At 57.1% G+C, this 12,071-nt stretch overlaps 1 protein-coding gene across 5 annotated transcripts in view; it reads right to left on the bottom strand.

Moving 5' to 3' along the window:
* Nucleotides 1-12,071, bottom strand: part of SRC (SRC proto-oncogene, non-receptor tyrosine kinase) — a 55,255-nt gene that overhangs the window by 10,490 nt on the left and 32,694 nt on the right. For 2 of the 5 annotated variants that reach the window (XM_057529299.1, XM_057529301.1), the window contains 7 exons: nucleotides 11,512-11,679; nucleotides 9,995-10,272; nucleotides 8,140-8,239; nucleotides 7,124-7,141; nucleotides 1,510-1,542; nucleotides 547-645; nucleotides 268-371 (listed from right to left, as the gene is read on the bottom strand). In XM_057529299.1, the coding sequence (XP_057385282.1) occupies nucleotides 268-371; nucleotides 547-645; nucleotides 1,510-1,542; nucleotides 7,124-7,141; nucleotides 8,140-8,239; nucleotides 9,995-10,265 (625 nt within the window). In that variant the 5' untranslated portion in view covers nucleotides 10,266-10,272; nucleotides 11,512-11,679. The remainder of the gene's footprint in view (nucleotides 1-267; nucleotides 372-546; nucleotides 646-1,509; nucleotides 1,543-7,123; nucleotides 7,142-8,139; nucleotides 8,240-9,994; nucleotides 10,273-11,511; nucleotides 11,680-12,071) is intronic. The other 3 variants (XM_057529300.1, XM_057529303.1, XM_057529304.1) reach the window with 3 other exon arrangements.

The following is a 12,071-nucleotide window of genomic DNA, read 5'->3' as shown; positions in this document are numbered from 1 at the left end:
CCCATTCCTCACCTGAGGAACCTGAGGCCAGAGAGGCTGGCCTCTTTTGCTGCACCTGTTGCATCATCTTTTGCTGCATCTCTGGTCACCCCAGAGTGACTCAGTGTTCCTCAAATGGACCTCCCTGCCTTTGATCCTGTCTTTTTCTCTAGCTGGAGGGCTCTTCCCACCCCACTCCATATACCAAACTCCTATTCATTCCACAATACCCAGCTCAAATAACCCACAAAAGGCTCAGTTCCCACTGGTCAGCAGAAGCACTCATACCTTTTGTGGTCTCGCTTTCTCGCACTAGGAAAGTCCCTCTTGGGTTCTCCACATTGAGCAGTAACCGCTCTGACTCCCGTCTGGTGATCTTGCCAAAATACCACCTGGGGTGGGAGGGAGGAGGATGGTGCTGGTGGTCCAGGCTTCCGCCCACCCACCGTGCCTCTTCCTGGGATGTGGCTGGGGCCCTGGGCAGCCAGACCTCCCACTCTAGCCCAGGAGAGAAGCTCTGAACTGGCAGCGATGGTAAGCAAGCAGGAGGCCAGAGTCGATACTCACTCCTCGGCCTGGATGGAGTCGGAGGGCGCCACGTAATTGCTGGGGATGTAGCCCGTCTGTCCTGTGCTGAGTGAGTGGGCCAGCCACCAGTCTCCCTCTCTGAGCAGGGGGAGAGGGAGGGAGCAAAGGAGAAGGGAACCATCAGCAATGGACCCCGATGCCTGCAATCTTCATAGGTGCTGTGCTGGGGGCTCTTGAGGCTGAGTGCGGTGCAGGGAACAGTGAGATCAGGCCTCTCACAGCTGCCAGGCCGAGGTGACCTGGGACTCTTCCCCTCCCTACCCCAGATGCCTCTTGGCCAAAGCTGACTCAGACGACGACGCCCGAATTCATGGGGCAGAGTCCTGGGACAGGAAGTGATCTGCTTTCCTTCAGATAGACCAAGCAGTCTCAAGATGCCAAGAGCCGCCTTGGGATTGAGGGAGGGAGCTCCCTGTCTCTGGGGAGCAAGCAAGTTGTAACAGGAGAAGATTCCTCCTGAGATGGATGTCAAATCAGACCTTCAAAGCCTCCCCAAGTCCTGAGATTTGGAAGCCCAAGCCTGGGAGCTGGTGAGACCTGAGTGGAGGCAAGGGGTGGCTCTTTGGGGGCTTGGTGACAATCCAGGCGCCAACCCTGCAAACTAGAGCAATGCTTGCCTTTGTCACAAATCATGGGTCACACCCACAGGGCTCCTTGACTGAAAACTACAGGCCTCCTCCTGCAGCCTACCCATCTATGGGGGAAACTGAGGCCAGAGGGGGCTGGGACTTGCCCAAAGTCACACAGCGAGTCGTGTCAGAGGGAGCTGAGGTGGCAGAGCCCCAGTACCCAGGGCCCTTCTACACTAATTGCCCCATGAGGAGGAGGAGGAGGAAGAGGAGGAGGAGGAGGAGGTGATGGGGACAGGGTGATGGGCAGGAAAAGCCCCCGGCAGGGCGGGTCCCCTGGGTCTGGGTGGGAGTGGGGAGGGGGCAGAAGTACCTTTGCAGCCATCTGAATGTGAACCAGGTCTGGCTGGAGCGGGGGTCCAGAGACACAGAGGAGGGAGGAGAAAGCGAGAGCCCAACAGGAAAGAAGAGGCAGAAATGGGGGTGGTGAGAGAGAGAGAGGCAGAAAGAGCGAGGGAGAGAGCGGAGCGCCAGGCGGTGCTGGGGACGGGGGAGGGGGGACAAGGCGGGGCAGCCACTAGGGCCTCGCATCCAAAGCAATCAAAGGGGACAGGGAGAGGGTCGATGGGGAGGGAGGAGAGGCCAATGGGAAGGGCTGCCTGGGAAATAGGGTCCAGCCCCCTCCCATTCCCACTGTGCAGATGGGAAGACTGAGGCTAGAGAAGCAAAGGCCTCTGCTCAAGGTCACGTCACGCAGCCAGGCCCAGGTTCCTAACTCCCAGATGAGAAGGAAGCCTTCCCTACAGGGTGCAGTGGGGCTTGATACCTTGCTGAGCTTCTCCATCCAAGGCTGCCTTTGACCTCATCACAACCCTGAGAAGACACACAGCAAGCAGGATGTGCTCCCCCATTCCCCATCACTGGGACACAAAGAGAGAAAGGCCCTTGCCCACAGCCACAGTCTGGACTTGAACCTGGATCCCTGGCTCCTGGTTTTTCTGAGCTGCCTCTGATCCATATTCTTCAGCCCATTTTGAAGATGGAGAAGTTGAGGCCGGGAGAGAGTGGGGCTGGGGGAGCTCTTTGAGAACAGGTGAGTACAGGTGAGCATCGCAGAGCCAGGGGCCCAGCCAGGTGGGCTGAGGCTCAACCAGAGAGTGTGGGTCCCTTCTGGATGGAGTGAGGCGAAGAGAGAGAGATTGGGGCTGTGCGGTCTGACTTGGCTGTGAGATCACCGCACGCATGCTCAGGCAGGGGCACGAGCTCACATGGGGGTCTCTGCGGGAGAGGGAAGGCCCTGGAGTAAGAGGGTGAGGCCCACCTCAAGGAAAGAGCCTGAAGATGCCCAGGCCCTCCATCTACCTCTCTGTGTGCACCCATATGGGGTGGGGGATCCACACTTGTCTGTCCCATTTGACCCTCAAGGCCACCCTGCTAAGCAGGAAGGCAGGCCTCAGCCCCCAGATGATGAAACTATGGCTCAGAGATGTCTAGGGACCAGCCCAAGGACACACAGCACCCAGGCTGAAGTAACCCAGCACTTTCTTTGTAGAGTTGGGGAAACTGAGGCACAGAGTGGGGCAGAGACTTCCCAAGGCTACACAGCAAGGACTCAAATCACAGGGAAGAGCTGAGATCTTCCAGTCCCAAGTCTTCATTTCACCAAGGGGGAAAATAAGGCATAGAGAAGGGCGGTGATTTGCCCAAAGCCACACAGCGAATCAACAGCAGAGCAAGGGTGAGAACCAGGGCCCTTGTGTGCCCACAGCCAGACACAGCAGGCCTCCTGGACCCCTGCACCCTCCCCAGGCCTCTCAGAGGCTCAGACACCCTCAGGAAAACCAGGGGAAGATGGAGGAGGAGGCAGCAGGACTGGGCCAAGGTCTAGGTCAGAGACTACAAAATGAGGCAAATTGACAAAGCAAGAGTGTGCAAGCTGGCTGGCCTCTGGGAAGCCCCCAGCCACCCACTCACAGTGGAAGGCCGGCAGGAGCATGTGCCCAGGGGCCAACCAAGCAGGGCCCCAGAAGCAAGGGTGAGGGTTCAGCTCTGCTGACACTACCCAGGCTTCTGCCAGCAGAGCCTCCACCTGCCTAACATCAGCCCATGTGTGAGTCTGGGCTCGCAGTCCAGTTTGGGGGTTTTATTTCAAGGGCACGGATGGAGGTGCACTGCAGTCTCACTAAGGATCCAAGGTCCACCTTCAGCCTGGCCCCAGCTTGAGAGGTACCTCCGAGGCTGAGCGCCAGAATCAGAGCATCCTGGCGCCAGCCCAGCTCACCACTTGCAGGCTGCATTACTTTGGCCCTGCAGGACCTTGGTCCTCATCTGCAGGAAGGGGATACTCATGCCTCCCTCTGAGGATGTAAAATACCGGCACAGGGCCTGGCACATAGTAGGTGCTCAGCGTGCATGAGCTGTTAGTATCTTGATTTGGCTAAAAAAAGAAAAACAATTAAATCTGCAACTCTATGGTACTCCTCCCCACTCTCCAAAATGTTTTAAAAAACCAAAGCAGCTCAGTTCCAGTCTCCGATAAGGATTTGCTGTGTGACCTTGGGCAAGTACCCTGTCCTCTCTGGGTCTTAGTTTCCTCATCTGTAAAAAGGAGATAATATTCACAAAATCTTCCGTGCAGGCAAGGTGTGTAAATCAGTCAGCATCAAGCCAGGCTTTGGGTAAGCTGACTACTGTGATTATCATCTGAGCCTCAGTTTGCCCACCTGTGAAATGGAGATATCAAGCCCCATCTTCCCATGCCAATGGTCTGGGAGGCTCAAACCTGCCTCAGGTGGCTGTGAGCTGTCTCAGCCAAGGATCGGCGACTGCCCTCACAATGAGGGGCCCCATAGCTTCACAGATCAGTCCAGTCTGGTGGGGATACCGATCTGAGCCCGGCTCAGAAGTAACAGCGGTGTAAACCTAACAGGTTGAGCAGATGTACTGCATCTGGCACCTTCCCTGGGGCCTGGATCCTATCAGATAGGCAGGAAGAGGGAAGGAAGGGAATCACACATTCCCTGCCTGACCCCTCACCTTCCCACATGTGGCAAGAGGAGAAAGCACTGGACCAGGAGTCCCCGAGCTACAATTTTACATCCTAACTGCTGTCACTAGCTGTGTGACTTCACGCTACTGACCTCACCTCTCTGAGCCTCAGGATCCTCTTTTTGGAGCCTAATCCTTGTGGCTAATTCAGGCTGGCGTGTGGATTGGGAGTGTGGCAGCTTTGGAACCTGGGACGTTATGCCAGTTTGGGTCCTTCTATTTAACTCATTTGGGCTGTTGGGACTGGCCAGAGAAGCCGTTTGGGGATTACAGGCAAGCCAGGGCAGCTGGGTACGGCCCAGGCAGTCAAGTTTCCGAGCCCTGAGGCCTGGACCCGTGGTTGGTAGGGAGAGAGCAGGGTGAGGCCAAGGCAAGTCATGTGAGGAGGGCAGGAAGGGGTCCCTCGCCCCACGGTGGGGAGTAGAACTGGAGTGCCCAGGGCAAGGGGGCAGAAGTCAGTGCCTGCTGGAGCTCTCCCCCAGAGAAGCTGCTGGAATAATCTGGGTAGGAGGAAAGGGCAATTTAGGAAGCATCCCAGAGTCAGACCCAGAGGGGCTCTGACTCCTGGAGACTCAGACACCGGGGCAGGGGCTCAGGGCAGTCACACCTCAGACCCCAGTGGCTTCCTCGGACCCAAGGCCACACAGCACCCAGGATTCTAGGAGCAAAACCGTTTGGCATGGAGATCCAGGGAGTGGGAGCTCCAGGCTGCTACTGTGAGGACCCCAACCCAGCCAGCCCTGGCCAAACCCCCAAAGACAGGCTCAGCCTTAAGCTCTCCCTCCCCGACTCCCAGCCCAGTCACAGGCTAGACTCAGAAAGTCGCTCATTCCTACAGGGAGGGGAGTTGGAGTAGGGGGTTCACAATAATAGACCTTAAGCAATAACAGTGGAAGGACATGCAGGGTGGTCCCTGGGTGAGGTATGAGACATGAGCACCTCAAATGTGGGTGGCCCATCTTCCACTAAGCCTCTCCCCCCCATCCCATTATCCCTCCTCTTCCTCTAATGCCAGCCCCCAACTCTCCCAGAGGAGCAGCTGAGCTTTGTGATGTGAGGAAGGGCTCCCCATCCACTCCCACCCTCCCCCACCCTCCAATTGGGGTGCCTCACTGCCATCCAAGGGCTTCCCACAGATGGGACTCCATCACTTCCTGGCAGCCCCCAGCCCATCATGGAAGGCAGGAAGAAGGAAGGGAAGGGGCTGGACAAAGGAAGAAGTGAGGGCTGCCCTCTGACTCTGAGTGAAAGAGGCAGAATCAAAGTTTTGAGAGCTTTGCTCAAGCTGTGACCCCCTGAGACACTCTTCCCATCGTTGCTCGTTGAGATCCTCCAGTACTTCAAAGCCTCTAACCTGAGGCATCCTCCCCAGCTCGGGCCCTTCCCTCCTCCTGGCTCCTCTGCACCTCCACGGAGCTCCTCTTCCAAGGGCTCGGGGTCATGCCTACCCCTCTGCCACTACTAGCTGTGTGACCTTGAGCAAGTCACTTCACTTCTCTGGGCCTCAGTTTCCTCATCTGTAAAATGGAGCAAGTAAGCATTTCCACTTCCCAGGGCTGTGGTGCTGTATAAATAAAACAATGCAACTGCTCCACACGAGAACAGGCCCACACTCGAGGCACAAGAGACGGTGGTTATTTTATGACTGTTCACTCATCTCATGCAAAAGCACCACCCAGGCACCCACAGTGTGCTGAGCAACAGGTGACGGGGGACCCAGAAATGTAGCAGGCCCAAGAAAAGCCCTCAAGGAGTTCCCAGTTTGGGGGGAGGGAGATACAAACAGCTGGAACCATAAGAGAACTGGAGTGGCATTGGAACTCAGACAGAAGGGCGTGGGGGGAGCTGGGAAAGCCCCCTCCCCCCAGGAGAGCAGCGTAAGGAAGGGAGAGAGCTGCTGCCCAAGTTCCAATCCTGGCTTTGCTACTTGGTAGCTGTGTGACCTTAGACAAAGGCCTTCACATCTCTGAGCCTCAGTTTCCTCATTTGCAAAATGGAAATGGCCCCTCCCCCATCACTACAGCCCTGGTGGGATGGCAGCAGAGCAAATACAAGGACATGGGTAAAAATGCCTGCTACCTCTTTTCCCCTTTGCCTCACAAAGGGGGCAGTTCTAAACTGGATCTTGAGGGATGAATAGGAGTTTGCCAGGCAGATATGGGAGAAAGGGCGCTTTAGGCAGAGAGAACAACATGCACAAAGGGCAGGGAGGCATGAAGGAGCAAGAAATGCTTGGAGACGGTGGAGACGTCCAACCTCCTTAGCCAGGCCTTCGAGGATGCTCATGGATCGATTCTACTCTACCCTCTAGAACCTTCTCGCCCTTCCACAGCCCTGAAGGCAACCAGTCCCCTCCAGCCCTGCACCCTCCCACGAGCTGCCTTTCTCTGAGGGGGACTGCCTTCTACCACTCCCTCCATCCCCTCGACTTCACTGTGCTTCCTTCAAGGTCCTGCTTGAAACTCCCAGCCCCTGTGGTCACTATCAGAGGGGGGGCACACAGCAGGGGCCCTAAGGCCTGAGCTGACCCCGGCCCCGCCCTCTGCCTGCCACTTGGCCTGGACTGGGCATCCCGGCCACACTCTGGCTCCAGGAGGGCATGGCCTTCTCCACCGAGGCCTCACTGGGCCCAGCACTGGACCCTGCATGCAGCTGGCACTCAGTGTGGGCTGAACAGGGAGGGGATGAGTTAGCATGAGGTGGATGGGGAAGAGGTGAGATGGGGAGTGACAGGCGTGACGGGAGGACCCTCCCCATTCTCAGCCTGGGATTAAGGTAGGGATCTGGTCAAACTATTGGGGGTGAGGACAGAAGCTGGGGAAGCCGGAAGGGGTGCAACCAAGGGAGCCAGAGACCATATGAAGCACATGCCGGCGGCAGCCCACCCCCACCAGTGAAGCGCCCCTACCCAGCCCGCTGCCCACGGAGTGTGTACACACCTGACATCCACCTTCCTCCTAGGGCCAGCGAGAGAGAAGCAGAGAGGGAGAAGCTGAGAGAGAGCTGGAGGGAGCAAGCACGGGCCAGGAATGGGGAGGGGGTTCCCCGAGGCTGTTGGGGGGATGGGAGGTGGCGGAGAGGGGACGCAGGCCCTCAGAAGGCAGGAATGCAGCAGGCGTGGAGCTGTACCCCTCGGTCGGCAGCTCTGCCCCCAGTGGGATCACCCCAGCTGTGACCACCCCTGGGCGCATGACCCAAAGCCTGCACCCCCCCACCTGCCATGACAGGTGTTGCACCCCACCTCACTGCACTCTAGGCAAGGAAAGGAGGGGAGTGGGGAGGAGGGGAAGGACGCCACCCCATGGCCAGAGCCTCACCCACCCCTCGCCAGTTCACTATCCCTGCTCCCAGGGGCCCCCATCCCCCCCATATGCCAACTTGGCCCTAGGATGCCCCACCCCAAGGCTGGAGTCCCTGGAGGTGAAGCAGAGATGCCCAACACAGTGCCCCACCCTCCACCCCATCCCACCATCTCATCCCCATGCCCTATCCTGACCCCTCTCACACTGGGTCCCCAGGATGGGTCCCCCAACCCTCCCAATGAGGGCCCTCCCTCTACAGCTGGAGACTCTACTGGTTGCCCAGGCTCTCCAGCACCTCTGTGGGCACAGCCTCCAGCTCCACAGGCCCTGCTTTTTGTAGTCCTGGGTCCCCGGGCCAGTCCTGCGCTGATCACATGCCCCCGTGCGGGTTCTGGGATCTGGAGTGCTGTGCTCTGCCGTCCAGTTACTGCACCAAGATCCCTGTCCGTGGAGCCGTCCCAGACCCCCGACCGCCGGCACCTGCCTCATCACCCCCAGAGGCCCCAGGACGGTTCCCTGCACCTCAGCTGCCTGGACACCCAGCTCTGCCTGCTGCCCATCAAGCTGGCCCTGGGACGCTCAGAAGTGGCTCTGTCCCAAGACCAGGCCCAGGGCTGGGGTCCTGAGGGGCAGTGGGGTAGGGGGGCACTCACGTGTTGTTGACAATCTGGAGCCGCTCCCCTTTCTTGAAAGACAGGTCAGTCTCTGTCCGCGACTCATAGTCATAGAGGGCCACAAAGGTGGTCACTCCGCCTGCACAGAAGGTGGGGAGTGTCAGAACGGCCAGAGCCATGGCTGGGGGGAGAGGTGGACAAGAAAGCCTTGCACCCTGGGCGGGGCTGGGGTTGGTCTCCCACCTCCAGCCCAGAGGCCTGGTCCCATTCACTGGGGGTGGGCCTCTATGCATGTCCCCCTGTGTCTGTGTGTCCCGCACGCTTGTGAGGGCGTGTAGGAAGCACGTGCGTCTCTCCACCTCTGAGTGTGCCCACTGGGCTTGAGGGGATGCTGGGTGTTGGCTTCTCTGTTTGCTATCTGTCTTCCCCACAGCACCAGAAGTCCCCAATAACAGACATCTTTGTTTTGTTCCTAGAGCCTGGTGTATAGTACGTGCTCAAGAAACAACCATTAGATGAATGAAGCAGTGAATGAAGGAAACTGCACCTGGGGACGCAGCTCTTTTCTGGGGAGATGTGACTCTGGATGCTTCTGTGTGTCAGGGAAGATCTTGGCTGCAGGTAACTGTCCCCTCCGAAGCCCTCTCTGTCCCCCCATTTGAAGTTACAACCTCCAGCCACACATCCACCAACACTACTCCCTGCCCGTTTTGCTCTTTCACAGCAGTTACCACCCACTAACACCCTGCACGGTTTACACACCTTGCTCTTTGCTTCTCTCCCCCACAGGGGTTTTGTCTGTTTTACACGTTGCTGTGACCCCAGCACCAGAAGAGACCTGGCACACAGGAGGGGCGCCACAACTATCTCTTGAACAAACGAATGGGTATGTTTGTGGGTCTGTCTCACTTGGGTGTGTGTCTGTGCCTGTGTGTTCTCACTGCACATATGTGCATCTGTGAATCTGTGAGTCTGTGGGTCTCCGGGATGGCATTTCTAGCTGGGCACGTGTGTGCTTTTGAAGGGCTTCTGACCACATGTGTCTGTCTCCATCTGGGAGTATGAGGTTTTTTGTATATGTGTGTTTGTATTTGTGTACATTTGCGTTGGGTGTGTGTCTGTGCCTGGAGGGTGCACATCCATGTGTCCCTGAGTGTGTCTCTATGTGCATGGCGTGTCTGTTTACGAAAGCGTCTCTAGCTTAGCACGTGTAAATGTCCTGTATGGGTGTCTCTGAATGAGTTGCTGACTGTGTGTGTGTGTGTGTGTGTGTGTGTGTGTGTATGTGGGGGGGGGCTCTGTGTGAGGGTGTCCGGGTAAGAATGCACGTGTTTGTGTGAGGGTCTTATGTCTGTGTGTCTCCAGGACCACATCTGCATCTCTAAGCATCCTTCGCCTGGCGCTGCTATACCCACAAAGCGCCAGCAGAGGGTGCAGGGGCGCATCTCGGCATTGGGCCGGGCCTCTGAAGACCCCAGTTCTCTTTCTCCCTTCTAACCCGCCCCGCCCCCTTGGCCACTCACCGCCTCCTGTCCTGATCCATCTCTGGGCTGACCAGAGCAAAAAGCAATGCCTCAGACCCGTCCCCGTGCTTCCGAGAAAACCCCCGGCTCTCTGGGCCTGTTTCCGCCTATAGTCCTGTATCTCTAGGGCCCTTTATACGCTACATCGGATTCACCCCTAAAGGCAATGGAGTGTGCACCACACTTTCCAGTTTATAAAGCCTCCAGGAAACCCCCAATATTCCCTAAAGCCAAGTAACCCCCAGACTCCTCCCGGTCACTGAGCGAAAGAAACAGCAGCCCAGAGAGGGGGCGTCACTCCCCCAGGGTACACAGCCCTCCTGGGGGAGGGGCCAGGGCCACCCGGCTCCCACACTCCCAGGTGCACTGACCAGCCAGGGGCCCCGCCCTCTGCGGGGAGGTGACTGTGTCGGAGGAGTTGAAACCTCCGAACAGCTTGGGCTCGGCGGCTGCAGGGGCAAAGGCCATGCTGGGGCCCCGGTGGCCATCAGCGGAGGCCGGCTTGCTGGGGGTCTGTGAGGTGGGGAAGGCACCCCCGCCGCCGCCGCCGCCGCCGCCGCCGCCGCCATGGGTGTTATCAGCAGGTTCCAGGCTGCGGCGCCGCTGGCTGGCATCCTTGGGCTTGCTCTTGTTGCTGCCCATGGTCCTGCTGGAGACGAGAGAGGACCCTGGGTGAAGGGCTCTGGGAGCCGGCAGGGTTGCCTAGGCCCCTTAGCCTGCACTCCCATCCATTCTACAGATGGGGAAACTGAGGCCCAAAGAGGCCTCTTTGGGTAAGTTACCTTTCAGAACCTCAGTTTCTCCATCTGTAAAATGGGAATAGTGATGGCAACCATAAAGGGCTTCCTGGGTATAGGGCCAAGCACAGAAGAAACACCTCATAATCAGAAGCTCTAACCTTCCCCACCTTCCTCTGAGTCACTGTTTCTGCCCCTCGTGGGCAGGGATAGTATCTTGAGTCATGCCTATGTCCCAGGCATGTAGGAGAAGGCCGAGGGTTTGTTGAGTGAATACATGACTGACTGAAATTGTCTAACACCAGTGGGAAAGGTCCTAAAAGTTGCAACTAGGGCAGGGATACAGCAGGCAGCTGAAAGGAGAGATGGCTGGGAGCTCACTCCAGGCCCAGGGCCTTTGCACATGCTGTTTCCTCTGCCTGAATGCTTTTCCCTGACCACTTGAGCAGAATAACTCATGCCTCCTTCAGTTCTCAGCCCAAACGTTGCCTCCTTGGAGACAGCATGTGGGGGGTGGGAGAGAAATGTTTAGGGATGATGGATTATCTTGACTGTGCTGATGGTTTCATGAGTGCATCCACATGTCAAAACTTATCAAACTGCACACCTTACACATGTGCAGTTTATGGTATGTCAATTATACCTCAATAAAGCTCTTAAGGAAAAAAAAATCAAAATCACCTCCCTGGGAAGTGTTCCCCAACTTCCTTCATTGGTTTAAGTCCCCTTGCCTTTTGTGCCTCTGCTTGATAACATGTGGCCCAGTTTTGTGTGTGTGTGTGTGCGTGTGATTACATGATTATCGTCATGGGCTTCTGTCTGTCTAGTTCACTGCTGTGCTCCCAGTACCCAGCACAGGGTATGGCACACAGTAGGTGCTCACTAAACAGCTGAATGAATGAGTGTGAATGTGTGACTATTCACTAGTTAACAGAGTTCTGAGCCAGAAATCTGGGAGGGCTAGAGATCGGGAAACACAGAGAAACCCAAGTTGCAAACTCCCCAGTGACGCCCATAGCCCTGCCACCCCCTTTTGCTCCCCACGTTGCCATCCGCAGGTCCTCATGCAGCCTAGCCAGGGTCTCCCCACACACCATGGCCGCCCCTCCCAGCTCCCTCATCTTGGCAGCCCTGATGGGTCATCACCTCACCTGGTGCAAGGCAGGGGCTATCCCAGAGGACCTGGGAAGCAGCCTGAGGTCTCAGCACGAACACCAGGTGTAGAGTCGGCGGTCTCGGACTAGAGGCCCTGATCTACCTCTCCCCGCTGTGTGACCCTAGGCAAGTCACTTCCCCTCTCTGGGCCTCAGCATCCTCATCTGCAAAGTAGGGAGAAAACAGATTTCTCAGAACTGTTGAGAGGATATGACTAGAAAGAGAAATCATCAAGGTTCTGTCTCTTGGGTCATGATTTATCAGGCTCTGACTCTGGCAGGCCCAATACTAAGAGCTTCCCAGACCTGAAATATCCTTCACTCCCCCAAAAGCAAGAGTGATAGTGAGGCCGTGTATGGCATGGCAGTTAAAGGTGGGCTCTGAAGCCAGACTCCCCAGACTCAGATCTTGGCTCTGCTCCTAATCGGCTGTGTGACCTCAGGCAAGTGACTTAACTTCCCTCTGTGCCCCACTTCTTCATCTGGAAATGACCGTGACAACTGAAGGAGGCAAGGCAGAGTGCTGGGAACACAGTAGGTCACCCTGCCACGTCAGC

The sequence above is a fragment of the Balaenoptera acutorostrata genome, chromosome 15 (assembly GCF_949987535.1).
Source record: "Balaenoptera acutorostrata chromosome 15, mBalAcu1.1, whole genome shotgun sequence".
NCBI classification, from domain to species: domain Eukaryota; kingdom Metazoa; phylum Chordata; class Mammalia; order Artiodactyla; family Balaenopteridae; genus Balaenoptera; species Balaenoptera acutorostrata.
The sequence above is the reverse complement of the archived record's forward strand: the minus strand, read 5'-3'. Positions and strand labels throughout refer to the sequence as shown.